The 15,312-nt window shown below is 37.9% G+C and overlaps 1 protein-coding gene across 4 annotated transcripts in view; it reads left to right on the top strand.

Annotated features, from left to right (window-relative positions):
- The window catches only part of EIF5B (eukaryotic translation initiation factor 5B), a 78,902-nt gene that overhangs the window by 10,795 nt on the left and 52,795 nt on the right, over positions 1–15,312 (top strand). Inside the window, exon 1 of one of the 4 annotated variants that reach the window (XM_029937160.1) lies at positions 2,946–3,262. The exons of the other annotated variants lie outside the window; for them this stretch is intronic. Coding sequence (XP_029793020.1) covers positions 3,252–3,262 — 11 coding nt within the window. The 5' untranslated portion in view covers positions 2,946–3,251. Of the gene's footprint in view, positions 1–2,945; positions 3,263–15,312 lie in introns of those variants that run through there. 4 annotated transcript variants of the gene reach the window in all.

Raw genomic sequence — 15,312 nt, 5'->3', positions numbered from 1 at the left:
AATCTCTGATGATTGCTTGTATTTCTAAGGGATTGGTTGTAATAGATCCTTTTTCATTCACGATTTTGTCTCTCTGGTACTCTTTTCTTTCTGAGGAGCCTGGCTAGAGGTTTATCAATTTTGTTTATTTTTTCAAAGAACTAACTCTTGGTTTCATTGATCTGCTTGACTTTTTTTTTTAATTTTTTAAAAATTATTTTTGAGAGACACACAGAGACTGCGCGAGCAGGGGGAGGTTAGAGAGAGAGGGAGACATAGAATCGGAAGTAGGCTCCAGGCTCTGAACTAGCTGTCAGCACAGAGCCTGATGTGGGGCTTGAACCCACGAACCGTGAGATCATGACCTGAGCCAAAGCCGGAAGCCGGACGCTTAACCAACTAAACCACCTAGGTGCCCCATCGACTGTTTTTTTTGGATTTCTATATTGTTTATTTCTGCCCTGATTTTTATTATTTCTTTTCTTCTGCTGGATTTGGGGTGCTCTTGCTGCTTCCCTTCTAGTTCCAGTAGGTGCTCTGTTAAATTTTGAATTTTCGCTTTTTCTAGTTTGTTGAGATTGACCTGGATTGCATTATACTTTCCTCTTAGGACTGCCTTTGCTGCACCAGAGATTCTGGATTGTTGTATTTTCGTTTTCATTGGTTTCCATATATTTTTTAATTTGTTCTCTAATTGCCTGATTAACCCAATCATCCTTTAGTAGGGTGGTTTTTAACCTCCACATTTTTGGAGGTTTTCCAGACTTTTTCCTGTGGTTAATTTCAGGTTTCATAACATTGTGATCTGAAAGTGTGCATGGTATGATCTCTATTTGTTTATACTTGTGGAGGGCTGTTTTATGCCCCAGTATGTGATCTATCTTGGAGAATGTGCCATGTGCACTCAAAAAGAAGGTGAGTTTCCTATCTTCAGGATGCAGAGTTCTAAAAATATCTATAAGTTCCATCTGTTCCAATACGTCATTCAGGTCCAGTGCTTCTTTAGTGATTTTCTGTCTGGTTGATCTATCTGTTGCTGTCCGTGGAGTATTAAAGTCCCTGCAATTAGCACATTCTTGTCAATAAGATTGTTTCTTCCTGTGATGAATTATTTTATGTGTTTGGGCACTCCCGAATTTGCTGCATATATATTTATAATTGTTAGCTCTTCCTGATGGAGAGACCCTGTAATTATTATATAATGTCCTTCTTCATCTCTTGTACTGCCTTTAAAGTCCAGTTTGTCTGATATAATTATGGCTACTCTGGCTTTCTTTTGGCTTCCAGTTGCATGATAGATATTTCTCCATCCCTTTACTTTCAACCTGAAGGTGTCTTCAGGTCAAAAATGAGTCTCTTGTAGACAGCAAATAGATGGGTTTTGTTTTTTTATCCATTCTGCTACCCTGTGTCATTTGGAGCATTCAGTCCATTGACATTCAGAGTTATTATTGAAAATTCATGTTAATAGTGGTGTCTCTGGCACCTTGTATTCTTTGCAACATTTCCCTCATAGAGTCCCTCTTAGGATTTCTTGTAGGGCTGGTTTGCTAGTCATGAATTCTCTCAATTTTTGTTTATTTGGGAACACTTATCTCTCCTATTTTGAATGACAGGCTTGCTGGATACAGGATTCTTGGCTGCATCTTTTTTCTGTTCATCACATTGAAGATTTCTTGCCATTCCTTCCTGGCCTGCCACGTTTCATTAGATAGGTCTGTAACCACTCTGATAGGTTTCCCTTTGTACATGAGGGCCCTTTTCTCTGTAGCTGCTTTCAGAATTCTCTCCCCTTTATATTTTGCCAGTTTCACTATGATATGTCGTGCCAAAGGTCGATTCAAATTACATCCTAAGGTGGTTCTTTGTGCCTCTTGAATTTGGATGTCTATTTCTTTTCCCAGATTTGGGAAATTCTCAGTTATAATTTGGTCTAGTATCCCTTCAGGACCTTTCTCTCTGTCTTCCTCTTCAGGAATTCCTATGATATGGATGTTGTTCTGTTGGATTGTATCACTCAGGTCTCAAATTCTCCTTTCCTGCTCCTGGATCAGTTTCTCTCTCTTTTTTTCTGCCTACTCTTTTGCTATAACTATATCTTCTAATTCACCTATTCTCTCTGCCTCATCAGTCCTTGAGGTGGCTGCCTCCATTTTGTTATTCACCTCATATATAGCCTTTTTTTTTTTTTTAACTCATCACACCTATTTTTAGAGTGCCTAGTCATTTTCTCAGTTGCTTTTTTGATGCTTTTTTCAACCCCAGCGATTAATTTTATGACAAGATTTAAAAATTCTTGATCCAGTATGTTGTCTAGATCTGCCTTGAGCAGTTCTGTGGCTGTGACTTTTTCCTGGAGGTTCTTCAGGGGAGAGTTCCTTTGTTTTGTCATTTTTGCTATTTTTCTGTCTCTTGTCAGCTTTAAAAAGCTTGTTGTGCACTGTGCACCTGTTAATATTGCTCTGTTAAAGGAGGCTTATTGACTGTCCCGGGCCTGTTGTTTTTATGCTTTTAATGGTGTCTGTCAGTTTCTCTTGTTGTGCCTTTGAATATTTCATTTCCCTACTCAGCGATATTTGGGCCTTGCTGTCATGCACACTTTCGCTTGGTGTAGCCCTAAGAAGGAAAACAGAGAGAAAAACACAGAGGGAACAGAAGCACACAAATGCACAGACAAATCAAACAAACACACTAAAACGGGGGAAGAAAAGAAAGAAAATGGAGAGGAAAGAGACGAAAAGAAGAGAAAAAAAAATAAAGTGGGTCAGAGTCAGCAAAGGACAATGGACAGTCTAAAAGCGCATGACCAGTTGAAGGGAGAGGTAAGGATGAGATACAGGCGAATATATCTGGATTGCAAGAAGGTAAAAAAAAAAAGGAAAAAAAGGAATAAAAATTAAAAAAAAAGTTCCATAAAAAGTAGAAAAAAAGAAAAAAATGAAGAAAAAAGAAAAATGGGAAGAAAACAAAGCAGACACAACTGTGGATTCCCAGCCCCCAGCTGGGATCGCGATAGCGTTGGGGGAGGAATGAGTTTCTCTTGAAGTCAGCTGGGAGTCAGCTGGGAGTCAGCTGGGAGTCACGCTGTTGATGCCCGAGGCGCGCCAGGCGCTGCAGGAAATGAGCTGGGAGCTCCTGCAGCCTGAGTGCATGCCTAGGCCTCCCCAGCTGCCAACTCCCTGCTGAGATTGCATAGCGGTGGGAGCTACCTTTTCCCTGTTGGCACCCGGCATTCAGGATTCGTGCAGCCAACGCTGGAGGTGAGATGCGACATGGAAATGAGGTACGTGCTCCCACTCCCTAAACCGAGGTTGAAGTGAGCGCCCAAGGTGCCTGGGCCGTGGCCGCTGACTCCCAGCTGTGGCCGCTGACTCCCCACCGAGATGGCGCAGGGCTGGAAGCTGTTATATCCCTTACACCACCTGGGTTTGGGATTTGGGCTACCCAGCAGTTATATGTGGAGCGAGAGCTTCTCTCTCCAAGCACGGTTAAGCATTCTTTATCTCTTCCCCAGACACAGTACTACAAGCGTGTTAGGTTTCTCTGTCTCTTCCCTTTGTGTCTCAGGGGCTCTGCGTGCTTGCCGCATTTGGGGCTGGGCTCCCACCTCCCCTGCCCTTCTCGGGCTGACCCATTTTCCAGTCTCCCCAGTTCACACTCACTCACTCAGGTATCTTTGAGGTTGTCTTCTTTCTGGAGGCCATATTTTGTCCTTCCACTCTTGCAGATGAGAGTAATGTCATTCTCAGTTCGATCGATGGGGCAGATGGAGTTTACAGAGCTCCCTTCCTCTCTGCCATCTTGACTCCTCCCCCTCTCCACCTACTTAGGTCTTTAGTGTCTGTCAGTGATTTTTTTTTCAGCAGCAGACAAAAGTTTATTAGAATATAATGTTTAGAAAGAAAGAATAATATGGGTGCCTGGGTGGCTTAAGTTGGTCAAGTGTCTGACTTTAGCTCAGGTCATGATATCATGGTCCATGGGTTTGGGGGCTCTGTGCTGATGGCTCAGAGCCTGGAGTCTGCTTTGGATTCTGTGTCTCCCTCTCTCTCTCTGCTCCGCCCCCACTCACACTGTCACTCTCAAAAAAAATTTAAATATAATTTATTGTCAAATTGAATTCCATACAACACCCAGGGCTCATCCCAACAAGTGCCCTCCTCAAAGCCCATCACTCTAAAAAAAATTTTTTTTAAAGAAGAATAATAGGAAAGTTCTCTTTACAGTGAGGGGATATTCAAAAGTGAATGACCTCAGTGATTTTTTTTTTTAACAATTTTCAGAGTTCAAAATTTGCAGTTCTTTTAAAAGTATTCCTAAGCATTTAATTCTTTTTTCCACTGTTGCAAATGGAATTATTTTAAATTCATTTTCAGTTTGTTTCTTATTAATGTATAGTTTAAATACAGTTTTATGTAGTGATCTATCCTGCAATCTTACTGAACTTGTTTATTAGCTCTAATGGTATTTCCTTGGGTGTGTGTATTCTATGGACATGGTCATGTCATCTGCAAGTTCAGGTAGTTTCCTCTTTTCCAGTCTAAATGTTCCTGGCTTCTTTGTATTGCTTAAAGCTCAGGCTGGATTCTGCAGTACAGTGTTGACTGGAAACAGGAGAGTGGATAGCCTTGTCTTGTTTTTTAGAGGAAAAACTTTCAGTACTTACCCATTTGGTATGATGTTAACTGTATTTTTCCTAGAGGGGTTTCCATTCTGTTTCTATTTTGTAGAATGTTTTTACCATGAAAAAGTGTTGGATTTTGTTGAATGGTGTTTCTTTATTTACTGAGATGATCATGTGGTTTTGTCTTTTTTTTCTATTTACATATGTTGAACTATGTTAATTGATTTTTCTACATTGAATCAACCTGCAATCCTGGGATAGATCCAACTTGGTCATGGTATATAATCCTTTTTATATGTTTGGATGTGATTTCCTAGTGTTTTGTTGAGTATTCCATCTTTTTCCTTTTAATCTTTCTGTGTAGATGTTTGGGGTCTGTCTTTTGGTAAAAAGCATAACATTGAATTTCAATAGTGGAATTTGATAGCCTATCTTTAAGGGCTTAATGTCACTTATATTGCTTCTATTAATGCTAGGTTTCACTTTATTTTAGCCATCTATTTTGTTTTCATTTGTTCCAGTTTTGCCAAGCTTTACTTCTGTTTTTTTCCTCTTGGGTTAGAATTTATACATGCTATTTCTATTTTTTTACGTGGTTAGATTTGAAATTTTACCTTGCATGTAGAAAGTCAATATTTAAAGCTGTATAAATCAGTACAGAGACAGTTGTGCTATTATCCAATGTTTTCATTTTAATTTATAATCCTTCACTTTCTAGGTCAGTGACATTTTTTTAAGGTGAGATATTACTTAAATGCATAATGTGTCAGTACTGCACCTAGGAAAAAAAATAGGTGGATTAGTGGATTTTCAGTTCTCAAGAATTTGACTTGCTCTAAACTCAAAATAATGAAAACCAATTTCCTTTTTTAGATACATTAATAACTAACAAAGTCTTAAAGGAATGAAATGTTGGGAAAGCATTACCTTTCCAAACTCCAAAAATTATGAGACAAAGTAATAGGTGCCTGATTCATCCCAAATGAATTTTGTTTATGCAAGTTTTTTTTTTTGTTTATGCAAGTTTGTAATTTAAAATTTTTTGTTTTTACTTATTTTTTATTTTACTTATTTTAGAAAGAGGGAGGAAGGGTGTGTGAGTGAGGGTGAGGAGGAGCAGAGAGAGGGGGAGACTGAATCTCAAGCAGCCTCTGTGCTCAGCATGAGCTCGATGTGGGGCTTGATCTCACGACCCTGAGATCATGACCTAACCCTAAATCAAGAGTTGGACACTTAACTGACTGAGCCATACAGATGCCCCTGTAATTGTTTTAAATATAGAAGTTTTAACTTTTTAATATAAAAATTTCAAGCACATAGAAAAGTTGAAGGAATGATACAATGAACCACATATAGTCACCACCTAGATTTAATCATTACTAGAATTTTATAGATATTTTGACATTTCTCCCTAAATGTTTTTTTTATATAAGCACACACCCTTATTCCACCTAGTGCAATGAACACAAATCCTCTGATATTTAATATTCAGTCCATATGTCAAATTTCTACCCGTACAGTGGTTTTTCACAGTTTGTTCAAGGTTCACATTGCATTTCATAGTGGCATATAGGTCATAATTTTTTTAAGTTCACACTTTCGTTATAGGTATTTGGCTAAAAATTTTTTTTTCCTTGTGTAGATTTTCTCTTCATGTTCTCATTCTGAACTTATTTAGAATTCTCAAAATTTAGTTACCTCAGCCGCTTGGTAATTAGAATTGAGAGGACTTATTAGGCTGATAAGTGGTAACTGCGTTCTGTGCTGTTTGGTTTAAGGACAAAATCATTTTAAAAGCCTGCAAACTTAACTACTACTGAAAGAGGAATAAAGTGTTAAGTTCTATTAATTCACTCTTAGTTCAGTCAGTATAATGTTTTTTAATGTTTTTTTAATTTATTTTTGAGAGACAGAGACAGTGTGAGTAGGTGAGGGTCAGAGAGAGAGGGAGATACAGAATCTGAAGTAGGCTCCAGGCTCTGAGCTAGCTGTCAACACAGAGCTTGACGTGGGGCTCAAGTCCTTGAACCGTGAGATCGTGACCGGGGCCAAAGCTGGACGCTTAACCGATTGACCCACCCAGCCGCCCCAGTATGTGACTTTTTTTGAGGCGAAGTTCATGTAATATGAAACTGACCGTTTACTTTAATTTTTAATTTTATTTTTAATGATGCACCTTTTTTTTTTGTTTGTTTTTTGAGAGAAAGCTCCAATGGGGAAGGACAGAGAGAGAGAGAGGCACACACAGATGGGGAAAGGGCGGGCAGACACACACACACACCCAAGCAGGCTCCAGGCTCTGAGCTGTCAGCCCAACATGGTGCTTGAACTCCCGAACAGTGAGATCATGACATCCAAAGTTGGACACTTAACCAAATGAGCCACCCAGGCGCCCTGACCTTTTTAAATATATCACAATGTTGTGCTATTTCTTCTATCTAATTCCAAAACATTTTAGCACCTCCCAGAGAGATCCTGTACCCATTAAGCAGTCACTCCCCTATTTTCCCATCTGAGCTCCTGGCAACCAACAGCTAATCCAGTTTATGTCTTTTGATTGATCTGTTCTGGATATTTCTTATAATAGAATCATACCATGTATGACTTCTTGTGTCTGGATTCTTTCACTTAGTATAATGTTTTGGAGGGTCATCCATGTTGTAGAATATATCAGTACTTCATTTTGGTTTTTTGGCTGAATAATATTCCACTGTATATTCCACTGTAATGTTCATCCATTTATCCAGTGATGGACATTTTGATTGTTTCCACCTTTTGGCTATTGTGAAAGTGCTGCTGTGAACATTTATAGGGTACAGTTGTTTGAGTCCCTGCATTCAGTTCTCTTGAGTATATACCTAGGGGTGTAATTGGTGAGTATGTGGTAATTCTATATTTAACTTTTTGAGGAAACACCAAACTTTTTTTTTTTTAATTGTAAGTATAGTTGATGCACAATGATTAGTTTCAGGTATACAACATAGTGTTTGAAGAAGTTTATACATTATGCTATGCTCACCAGAGGTGTGGCTACCGTCCAGGACCATACAATGCTATTACAATATCATTGACTGTATTATTCATTCCATAACTGGAAGCCTGTATCTCCCACTCCCCTTCATCCATTGTGCCCATCCTCTCCCCTCTGGCAACCATCAGTTCTCCATACTTCTAAGTTTAATTCTGCTTTTAAAAATTTTTTAATTTTTATTTGTTTTTGAGAGAGAGACAGTATGAGGGGGGAAGGAGCAGAGAGAGAGGGAGATACAGAATCTGAAGCAGGCTCCAGGCTGTGAGCTGTAAGCACAGAGCCCAACATGGGGCTCAAGCTCATGAATGGTAAGATCATGACCTGAGCCGAAGTTGATTTTTGAGAGAGAAAGACAGAGCATGAGCAGGGGAGGGGCAGAGAGAGATGGGGGCACAATCTGAAGCAGGCTCCATGCTCTGAGCTGAGTGTCGGCATAGAGCCCAGTGCGGGTCTTGAACCCACAAACTGCGAGATCAGGATCTGAGCTGAAGTCCCTGACACTTCAGCAACTGAGTCACCCAGGCGCCCTTCATTCTGCTTTTTGTTTATTCTTTTTTAGATTCCATATGAGTGAAATCGTATGGTATTTGTGTTTCTCAATCTGACTCTTTTCACTTAGCACATAATACCCTCTAGGTCCATCCATGTTGTCACAAATGGCAAGATCGCATTCTTTTTTTTTTTTTTTTATGGCTGCATCATTTCATTGTATATGTACACCACAACTTTATCCATTGTATATTGATGGATACTTGGATTGCTTCCATATCTTAGCCACTGTATGCAATGTTGCAGTAAACACTGTGGTGCATATATCTTTTTAAATTAGTATTAATCATTTTATTTGAGTAAATAATCCAGTAAAATTATTGGATAATATTGTATCTCTATTTTCAATTTTTTGAGAAACCTCCATATTGTTTTCCACAGTGGCTGTACCAATTTACATTCTTCCAGCTGTGCACAAAGGTTCCTTTTTTCTCTCCATCCTCGCCAGCACTTATTTCTACCAATTTTGATACTACGCATTCTGACAGTTGTAAGGTGATAACTCATTGTGGTTTTGATTTGCTTTTGCCTGAAGATGAGTGATGTTGAGCATGTTTTCATGTGTCTGACGACCCTTTGTATGTCCATTCAGGTTCTCTGCTCATTTTTAACGGATTATTTGAGGTGTTGGGTTGTAGAAGTTCTATATTTATTTTGGATATTAATCCCTTATTGGATATATCATTTGCGAATATCTTCTTCCATCCAGTAGGTTTTCTTTTGGTTTTGTTGGATTTCCTTCACTGCACAAAAGTTTTTTATTTTGATACAGTCCCAGTTTATTTTTGCTTTTATTTTCTTTGCCTTAGAGGAGACATATCTAGATAATTGTTGCTACAGCTTATGTCAGAGAAATTACTACCTGTGTTCTCTTCTAGGAATTTTATGTTTTCAGGTCTTATTTTTAGGTCTTTAATGTATTTTGAGTTTTTCATGTATGGTTTTAGGAAGCCGTCCAGGGGCTCCTGGGTGTCTCAGTTGGTTAAGCATCTGAGTCAACTTTGGCTCAGGTCATGATCTCAGGGTTATGAATTTAAGCCCCACTTTGGGCTCCATGGTGACAGTTCAGGGCCTGCTTGGGATTTTCTCTCTCTTTTTCCCCCACTCTCTCTGCCTCTACCCTACGTGCTTGCTCAGTGTCTCAAAATACATAAACTTAAAAAAAAATTGGTCCAGTTTTATTCTTTTACATGTAGCTGTCCAGGTTGCTAGCACCACTTATTGAAGAGACTGTCTTAGATTCTTGCCTCCTTTTTCATAATTTAATTGACCATATAAATGTTAACTTCTGGGCTTTCCATTCTGTTCCATTGATCCATGTCTATTATTGGGCCAGTTTCATACTGTTTTGATTACTACAGCTTTGTAGTATAATCATGAAATCAGGGATTGTGATACATTCCCCCTCCACCCCCAAGCTCGCATTGCCTATTTGTGGTCTTTTGTGATTCCATACACATTTTAGTATTATTGTAGTTTTGTGAAAAATGTTGGAGGAATCACCAAACTTCTTACAGTGGCTGCGGCATTTTACATTTCTACCAGCAGTGTTGAAAGGGTTCTAATTTCTTCATATTTTTGCCTTTGTTTTTGTTCTTAATAGTCATCTTAGTAGTTGTGAAGTGGCATCCTATCCTAGTTTTGATTTACATTTCCCTGGTTACTAATGATGAACATCTTTTTTATGTATTCACTATCTGTTTGCATGTCTTCTTTGGAAAAAGTCTGTGTAACTTTAAAATTTTTATTTTTACTCACTTTTAAATTATTTTTAAGGTTGAGTTCTAAGAATTCTTTATATATTCTGGATACTTGACCTTTATCAGATGTATGATTTGTAAATTTTTTCTTCCATAATATGGGTTGATTTCATTGTCTTGATAGTGTCTCTTTTAGAAAAAAATTTAATTTTTATGAAGTCCAGCTCCTTTTTTGGATTGTTGTTGCTCGTACTTTTGGTATTGTAACTAAGAATCTATTGCCAAGTCCAGGGTCATGAAGATTGACCTATATGTTTTCTTCTTAAGAATTTTATGTTTTAGTTCTTAAGTTTATGTCTTTAACCCATTTTGAGTCAATTTTTGTATATGATCTAAATTAGGGGTTCAACATTTTTGATATGTGAATATCTAGTCCTAGTACCATTTTTAAAAAATATTTCTTTTTTTTAATTTTTTTTAACGTTTTATTTATTTTTGATATAGAGAGAGACAGAGCATGAGAAGGGGAGGGTCAGAGAGAGAAGGAGACACAGAACTGGAAGCAGGCTCCAGGCTCTGAGCTAGCTGTCAGCACAGAGCCCGACGTGGGGCTTGAACCCACGAACGTGAGATCTGACCTGAGCCAAAGTCAGAGGCTTAACCGACTGAGCCACTCAGGTGCCCCTAGTACCATTTGTTAAAGAGACTGTTTTTTTTTTTTTTTTTTTTTTTTTTTTTTTTTTTTATTGATTGGTGTTGGTGCTGCTGTCAGGTTCACTGACAAAGGATGAATGTGTCTATTTCTGGATTTTTTATTCCTTTAGTCTCTGTTTAGCCTTATACCAGTACCACCTTGTTTTGATTGCTGTAGTATAAATTTTCTCGAATGAAAAATTTCAAACACATACAAAAGTAGAATAATGAATCCACATGTGTCTGTCACTCAGTTTCAAATATTACAGATTCATGGATGATCTTGTTTCATCCATATTCTACCTACTCTTTCCCTCATCAGTTTGAAACAGCCTCAGACATTAAAAAATTTTTTTTTAATGTTTGTTTTTGAGAGAGAGAGACAGTACAAGCAGGGGAGGGGGGCAGAGAGAGAGGGAGACACAGAATCGAAGCAAGCTCCAGGCTCTGAGCTGTCAGCCCAGAGCCGGAAGCTTGGCTTGAACCCACAAACTAAACTGGGAGATTGTGACCTGAGCCGAAGTCAGATGCTTAACCAACTGAGCCACCCTGGTGCCCCAGCCTCAGACAGTTGTAAATAGTATTTCAGGAGGTTACATAATCAATTATAAGAAGGATTTACATCTTAAATTTTAAAGAGTGGTGCATTTTCATTCATCTGGAAAATTCACATACAGTAGAATCCTTGTCTTTGTTTAGACAAATGAAATGTCATTGTACTCTTCTCTCAGTGAGATTTTTTAACTGTTTGAATTTGTTTCAGAAAATTCAATTTGGAAGTTTTGTGATCAAAATAAAAATTCAGTAATTGTTAATAGTGGTAGTGTTTTTTATTAAAGCTGCTGTGATGAACCTGCCTTCCCAATTGTATGAAAGTTGTAGTTGTAGTTCCAGAATAGAGTTTTTTCTTTATTTAATAATGGCTATTTGGAATGTGTTAAATTTCCTGGTCATTATTTATTGTAGAAGGTAGTGAGGTGAATTGGGCCATAAAAAAAAGTTTAAAATGTTTTACATTTTAGTAGAGCAAGTAGTCTTATGTACAGATAATACAGTGAGGAGATGTAGAGAGATGTGGAGTTAACTATAGGCGTGGCACCCTTCAGATAGCAATTTTGCTTCTTTCAGATCCCTTTCTAATGAAAAGTTCCTTCAGAGCAGGACAGATTGGAAGGAACAGGAACGGTGGCCTGCTGTATATTTTGTCCTGAGGTACCAGGGTGGACGACCAAGAATATCCAAGATCTTCATTTGCTTTTCTATTGCCTAGAAATTCTGTACACAGGTGCAGCCAGCTCTTTCTTCTGATGGTGGTGTTCAGCAAGTTGGTTATTGAGAAGTACCCTCTCCTGAGAGTAGTTTCCTGCATAAAAATTTTATTAATATCTATTTGATTATGCTGAATATTACACTAAGGTATATTAGGTGGAAATAATACTTAAAAATTTTTCTTTTAGTGTTTATTTTTGAGAGAGCGAGCGAGTGAGCTGGGGACGGGCAGAGAGAGAGGGAGACAAGAGTCTGAAGTGGGCTCCAGGCTGTCAGCATAGAGCCCGATGCGGATGTGGGGCTCAAACTCATGAAATGTGAGATCATGATCTGCTGAGGTCGGATGCTTAACCAACTGAGCCACCGAGGGGTCCTGGTGGAAATATCTTTGACAGTGATTAAAGGACCAGAGTTACCTATACAGAATACAGACTACAGCTTCACTTTCAGTGAGTGCTGAAAATACTCAATTTGTTTATTTGTTTTAATGTGCTCAATTTAATCAGTTATTTTAGAGCATAGATTGTGTGGTTTCTTAAGATATTAATTCAGAATATTGGCCTAAGTTATCAGTAGTGTCTATACATATCTATGGGGGTAATACTAGGTATAAAACTTTTATTTCTTGTCAAAGTATGAGACCCAAAATACTCTTCTATCAAATAGTAAGAAAAAGAAGATATTTTACATTCAAATTTGTAGCATTGATGTCAAAGGTGATACTATTCTGTTGTCGATTCTAAATCAGTGCTTCTCAAACTTTAATGTTAATGTGATTCACCTGTGGATCTTGTTAAAAAGGAGATACTGATTTAATAACTTTGGGGTGGGACCTGAGATTTTGCATTTCTAACAAGGTGGTGATTTTGTTGCTGTTTATTCTGGATTAATTCTTTGAGTAGCAGGATGTAAACTGACCACTTTATTGTGAATATATTGACCCTTGCAATAGACTTCTTTTGAGTTCATCAAGGGTTCAGTTTTTCTAATAACTTTTTCAATTTGAGCTAATGATTTTAAACTTTGTATTGTAGCACCTTCTATGGGCAAAATGTTTACAAACTAAGTCTGCCCCTGATCTTTTTCATCAAAATTCAAGTGGAGGTTTGTAAACAAAAGCTTGGGTTGATAATTCTGTGGCAGTACAGTATGATAAGGTGGTCATCTGGATGGTTCACAACATGTTTATCTTAAATCTTTATTATCAAATTAAAATTAACAGGGGCACCTAGGTGTCCCAGTAGGTTGAGCATCTGACTTTGGTTCAAGTCATAATCTCAAGGTCCATGAGTTCGAACCCCACATTGGGCTCTGTGCTGACAGCTCAAAGCCTGGAGCTTGCTTTGGATTCTGTCTCCTCTCTCTGTACCTCCCCTGTGTGTGCTCTCTCTCTCTCTCTCTCTCTCTCTCTGTCTCTGATTTCCATTCCTGACTCCCCCACCTCCCTTCCCAAACCCCATTGAGAGTACTCACTCAAGTTTGGAAGAAAAATACCCTGGACTGATTTTATATTTGGACACATTGGAATCGATAATATGTATAAACTAGATTATATGTATTTTGGGGTCTTCAAGATGATGCTTGTATTTCCTCTTGTGTTTGTGGAAGGTAGTAAGATATGTTCTGTTTGCATTGCATTATACAATGAAAGTAGCATTTCATATTGTTTCATAACCCCTTTTTAAAGGTGTCAAACTTAGTTTATAAGGAAAGAGTAAGCTGGGAGGACTTCCCCCTCCCCAGATGTGAATAGACAGCTCTGAATTAATGGACTGTAGTACAGAAGATTGAACTCCATTCGGGGGAGTGAGCACTTTTGGGAGTCGGTAGTTGTGGCAGTGATAGGAGCTAGGATGATTGAGCTTTTCCTTCTTTAGTCTTATTTTTTCTCTTAGCATATGCAACTATTAATAAGGAGTACTGGGTAAGAAGAAATGGAGATTGGAGACATGCTAAAAGGCATCCTGTGGAGAATGCAGGGTTCTCTGTTTTCCTTACTGCTACTGGAGCTGCTAGGATAGAGTTAGGAGTAGGAGTGAGTATGGGATTCCTCCTTATGCTTTTTCTCTTATTGTTGATAAGAGTTTTGGGGAAATAAGCAGAAACCAAAGTAAAGTCTTGGTTGGGACTTTACCTGGAATGTCTGTATTTGATCTCTCTGTGGTCTGGACATTCTTATTAGGTTGGCAGTGAATATCTCAAAAGTCAGAAAATAGATGTTGCCAGGGAAGGTTATGGGTCCCAGCACTGTAGCATCATTTCTGCCATAGTCAGTTGATCAGTTACACAGTTCCATGTTAAAGGGAAGGTGATAGACCACTATCTCTCAGAGTGTCAAGAGAAATTTGGGGACAGGTTGTAAAACCTCCACAGGAAGTAGAGAGGCGCTGGAGAAAGGGGGTTGATAGGAGAAAGGCTTAGGAAGCTTGAAGATTTTGAATTGTGAAATAGATTGGCAAGAGTTGCATTTTCTACATACTTGTCTTAACTTTGCATTAGACTTTAGTGGAAAATGCCTGTCATTATTAAATGAAATTTGCCAAGTTTGGAACTGAGAGGAGAGCTGCACATAAGGTTAATTTTCCTCTTACTTTTTTTTCAGTAAACTGTTTTTGGATAGTGTTTTTTGTCTTTAAAGGTTTTACTATATTGATCTCAAAATAAAGTATGTCTTATTTTTATTTTTATATATGATTTTTATTTAATTCCAAAAAGCCAAATACCGAAGTTGAGTATATGTGCACACAATTAATAAATACCATGTTTTTATTTTTATTAAAATTTTTTTTAACATTTATTTATATTTGAGAGAGAGACAATGTGAGTGGGGGAGGGTCAGAGAGAGAGGGAGACACAGAATATGAAGGAGGCTCCAGGCTCCAAGCAGAGCTTGACACGGGGCTTGCACCCACGAACTGTGAGATCATGACCTGAGCTGAAGTCAGCTGCTTAACTGACTGAGCCACGCAGGCGCCCCTAAATACCATGTTTTTCAAAGATTCCTTTATTGTAATGTTATTTTAGTTATACATTATATAGTATTAATAGAAATTACAGTATTAGAAGATATTATAGCTTTATTCTTATTTTCAGAACTTACAAAAATGAGTAAATGATATATATTAGGTTTACATTCTTTTAACCATAACTGTTTAAACTGATAAATGCACTCTATAAGTTCTAAACTGTTAGAGTATTACTAGAAATTCAAGTGAACACCTTTTTCAAGGTATAATTGATAAAAAAAATTCATAGATTTCAAGTGGTGCAGTTGATAAGTTTTGATAAATGTGTGCAGTTGTGCATCCTTCACCACCATAAAGTTCCTTTATGACCCTTTGTAGGCAATACTTTTTCTGTACAACTAATTGGCTTTTGGCCAGAAATCACTAGTTTGTTTTTATTTTATTTTTGTCATTGTAGTTTTCCCTTTTCAAGAAACTCATAAAAAGTAGAATCATAGGGTT

Source organism: Suricata suricatta, chromosome 4 (genome assembly GCF_006229205.1).
Source record: "Suricata suricatta isolate VVHF042 chromosome 4, meerkat_22Aug2017_6uvM2_HiC, whole genome shotgun sequence".
Taxonomy (NCBI): domain Eukaryota; kingdom Metazoa; phylum Chordata; class Mammalia; order Carnivora; family Herpestidae; genus Suricata; species Suricata suricatta.
This window is presented reverse-complemented; position numbering and strand designations above follow the sequence as displayed.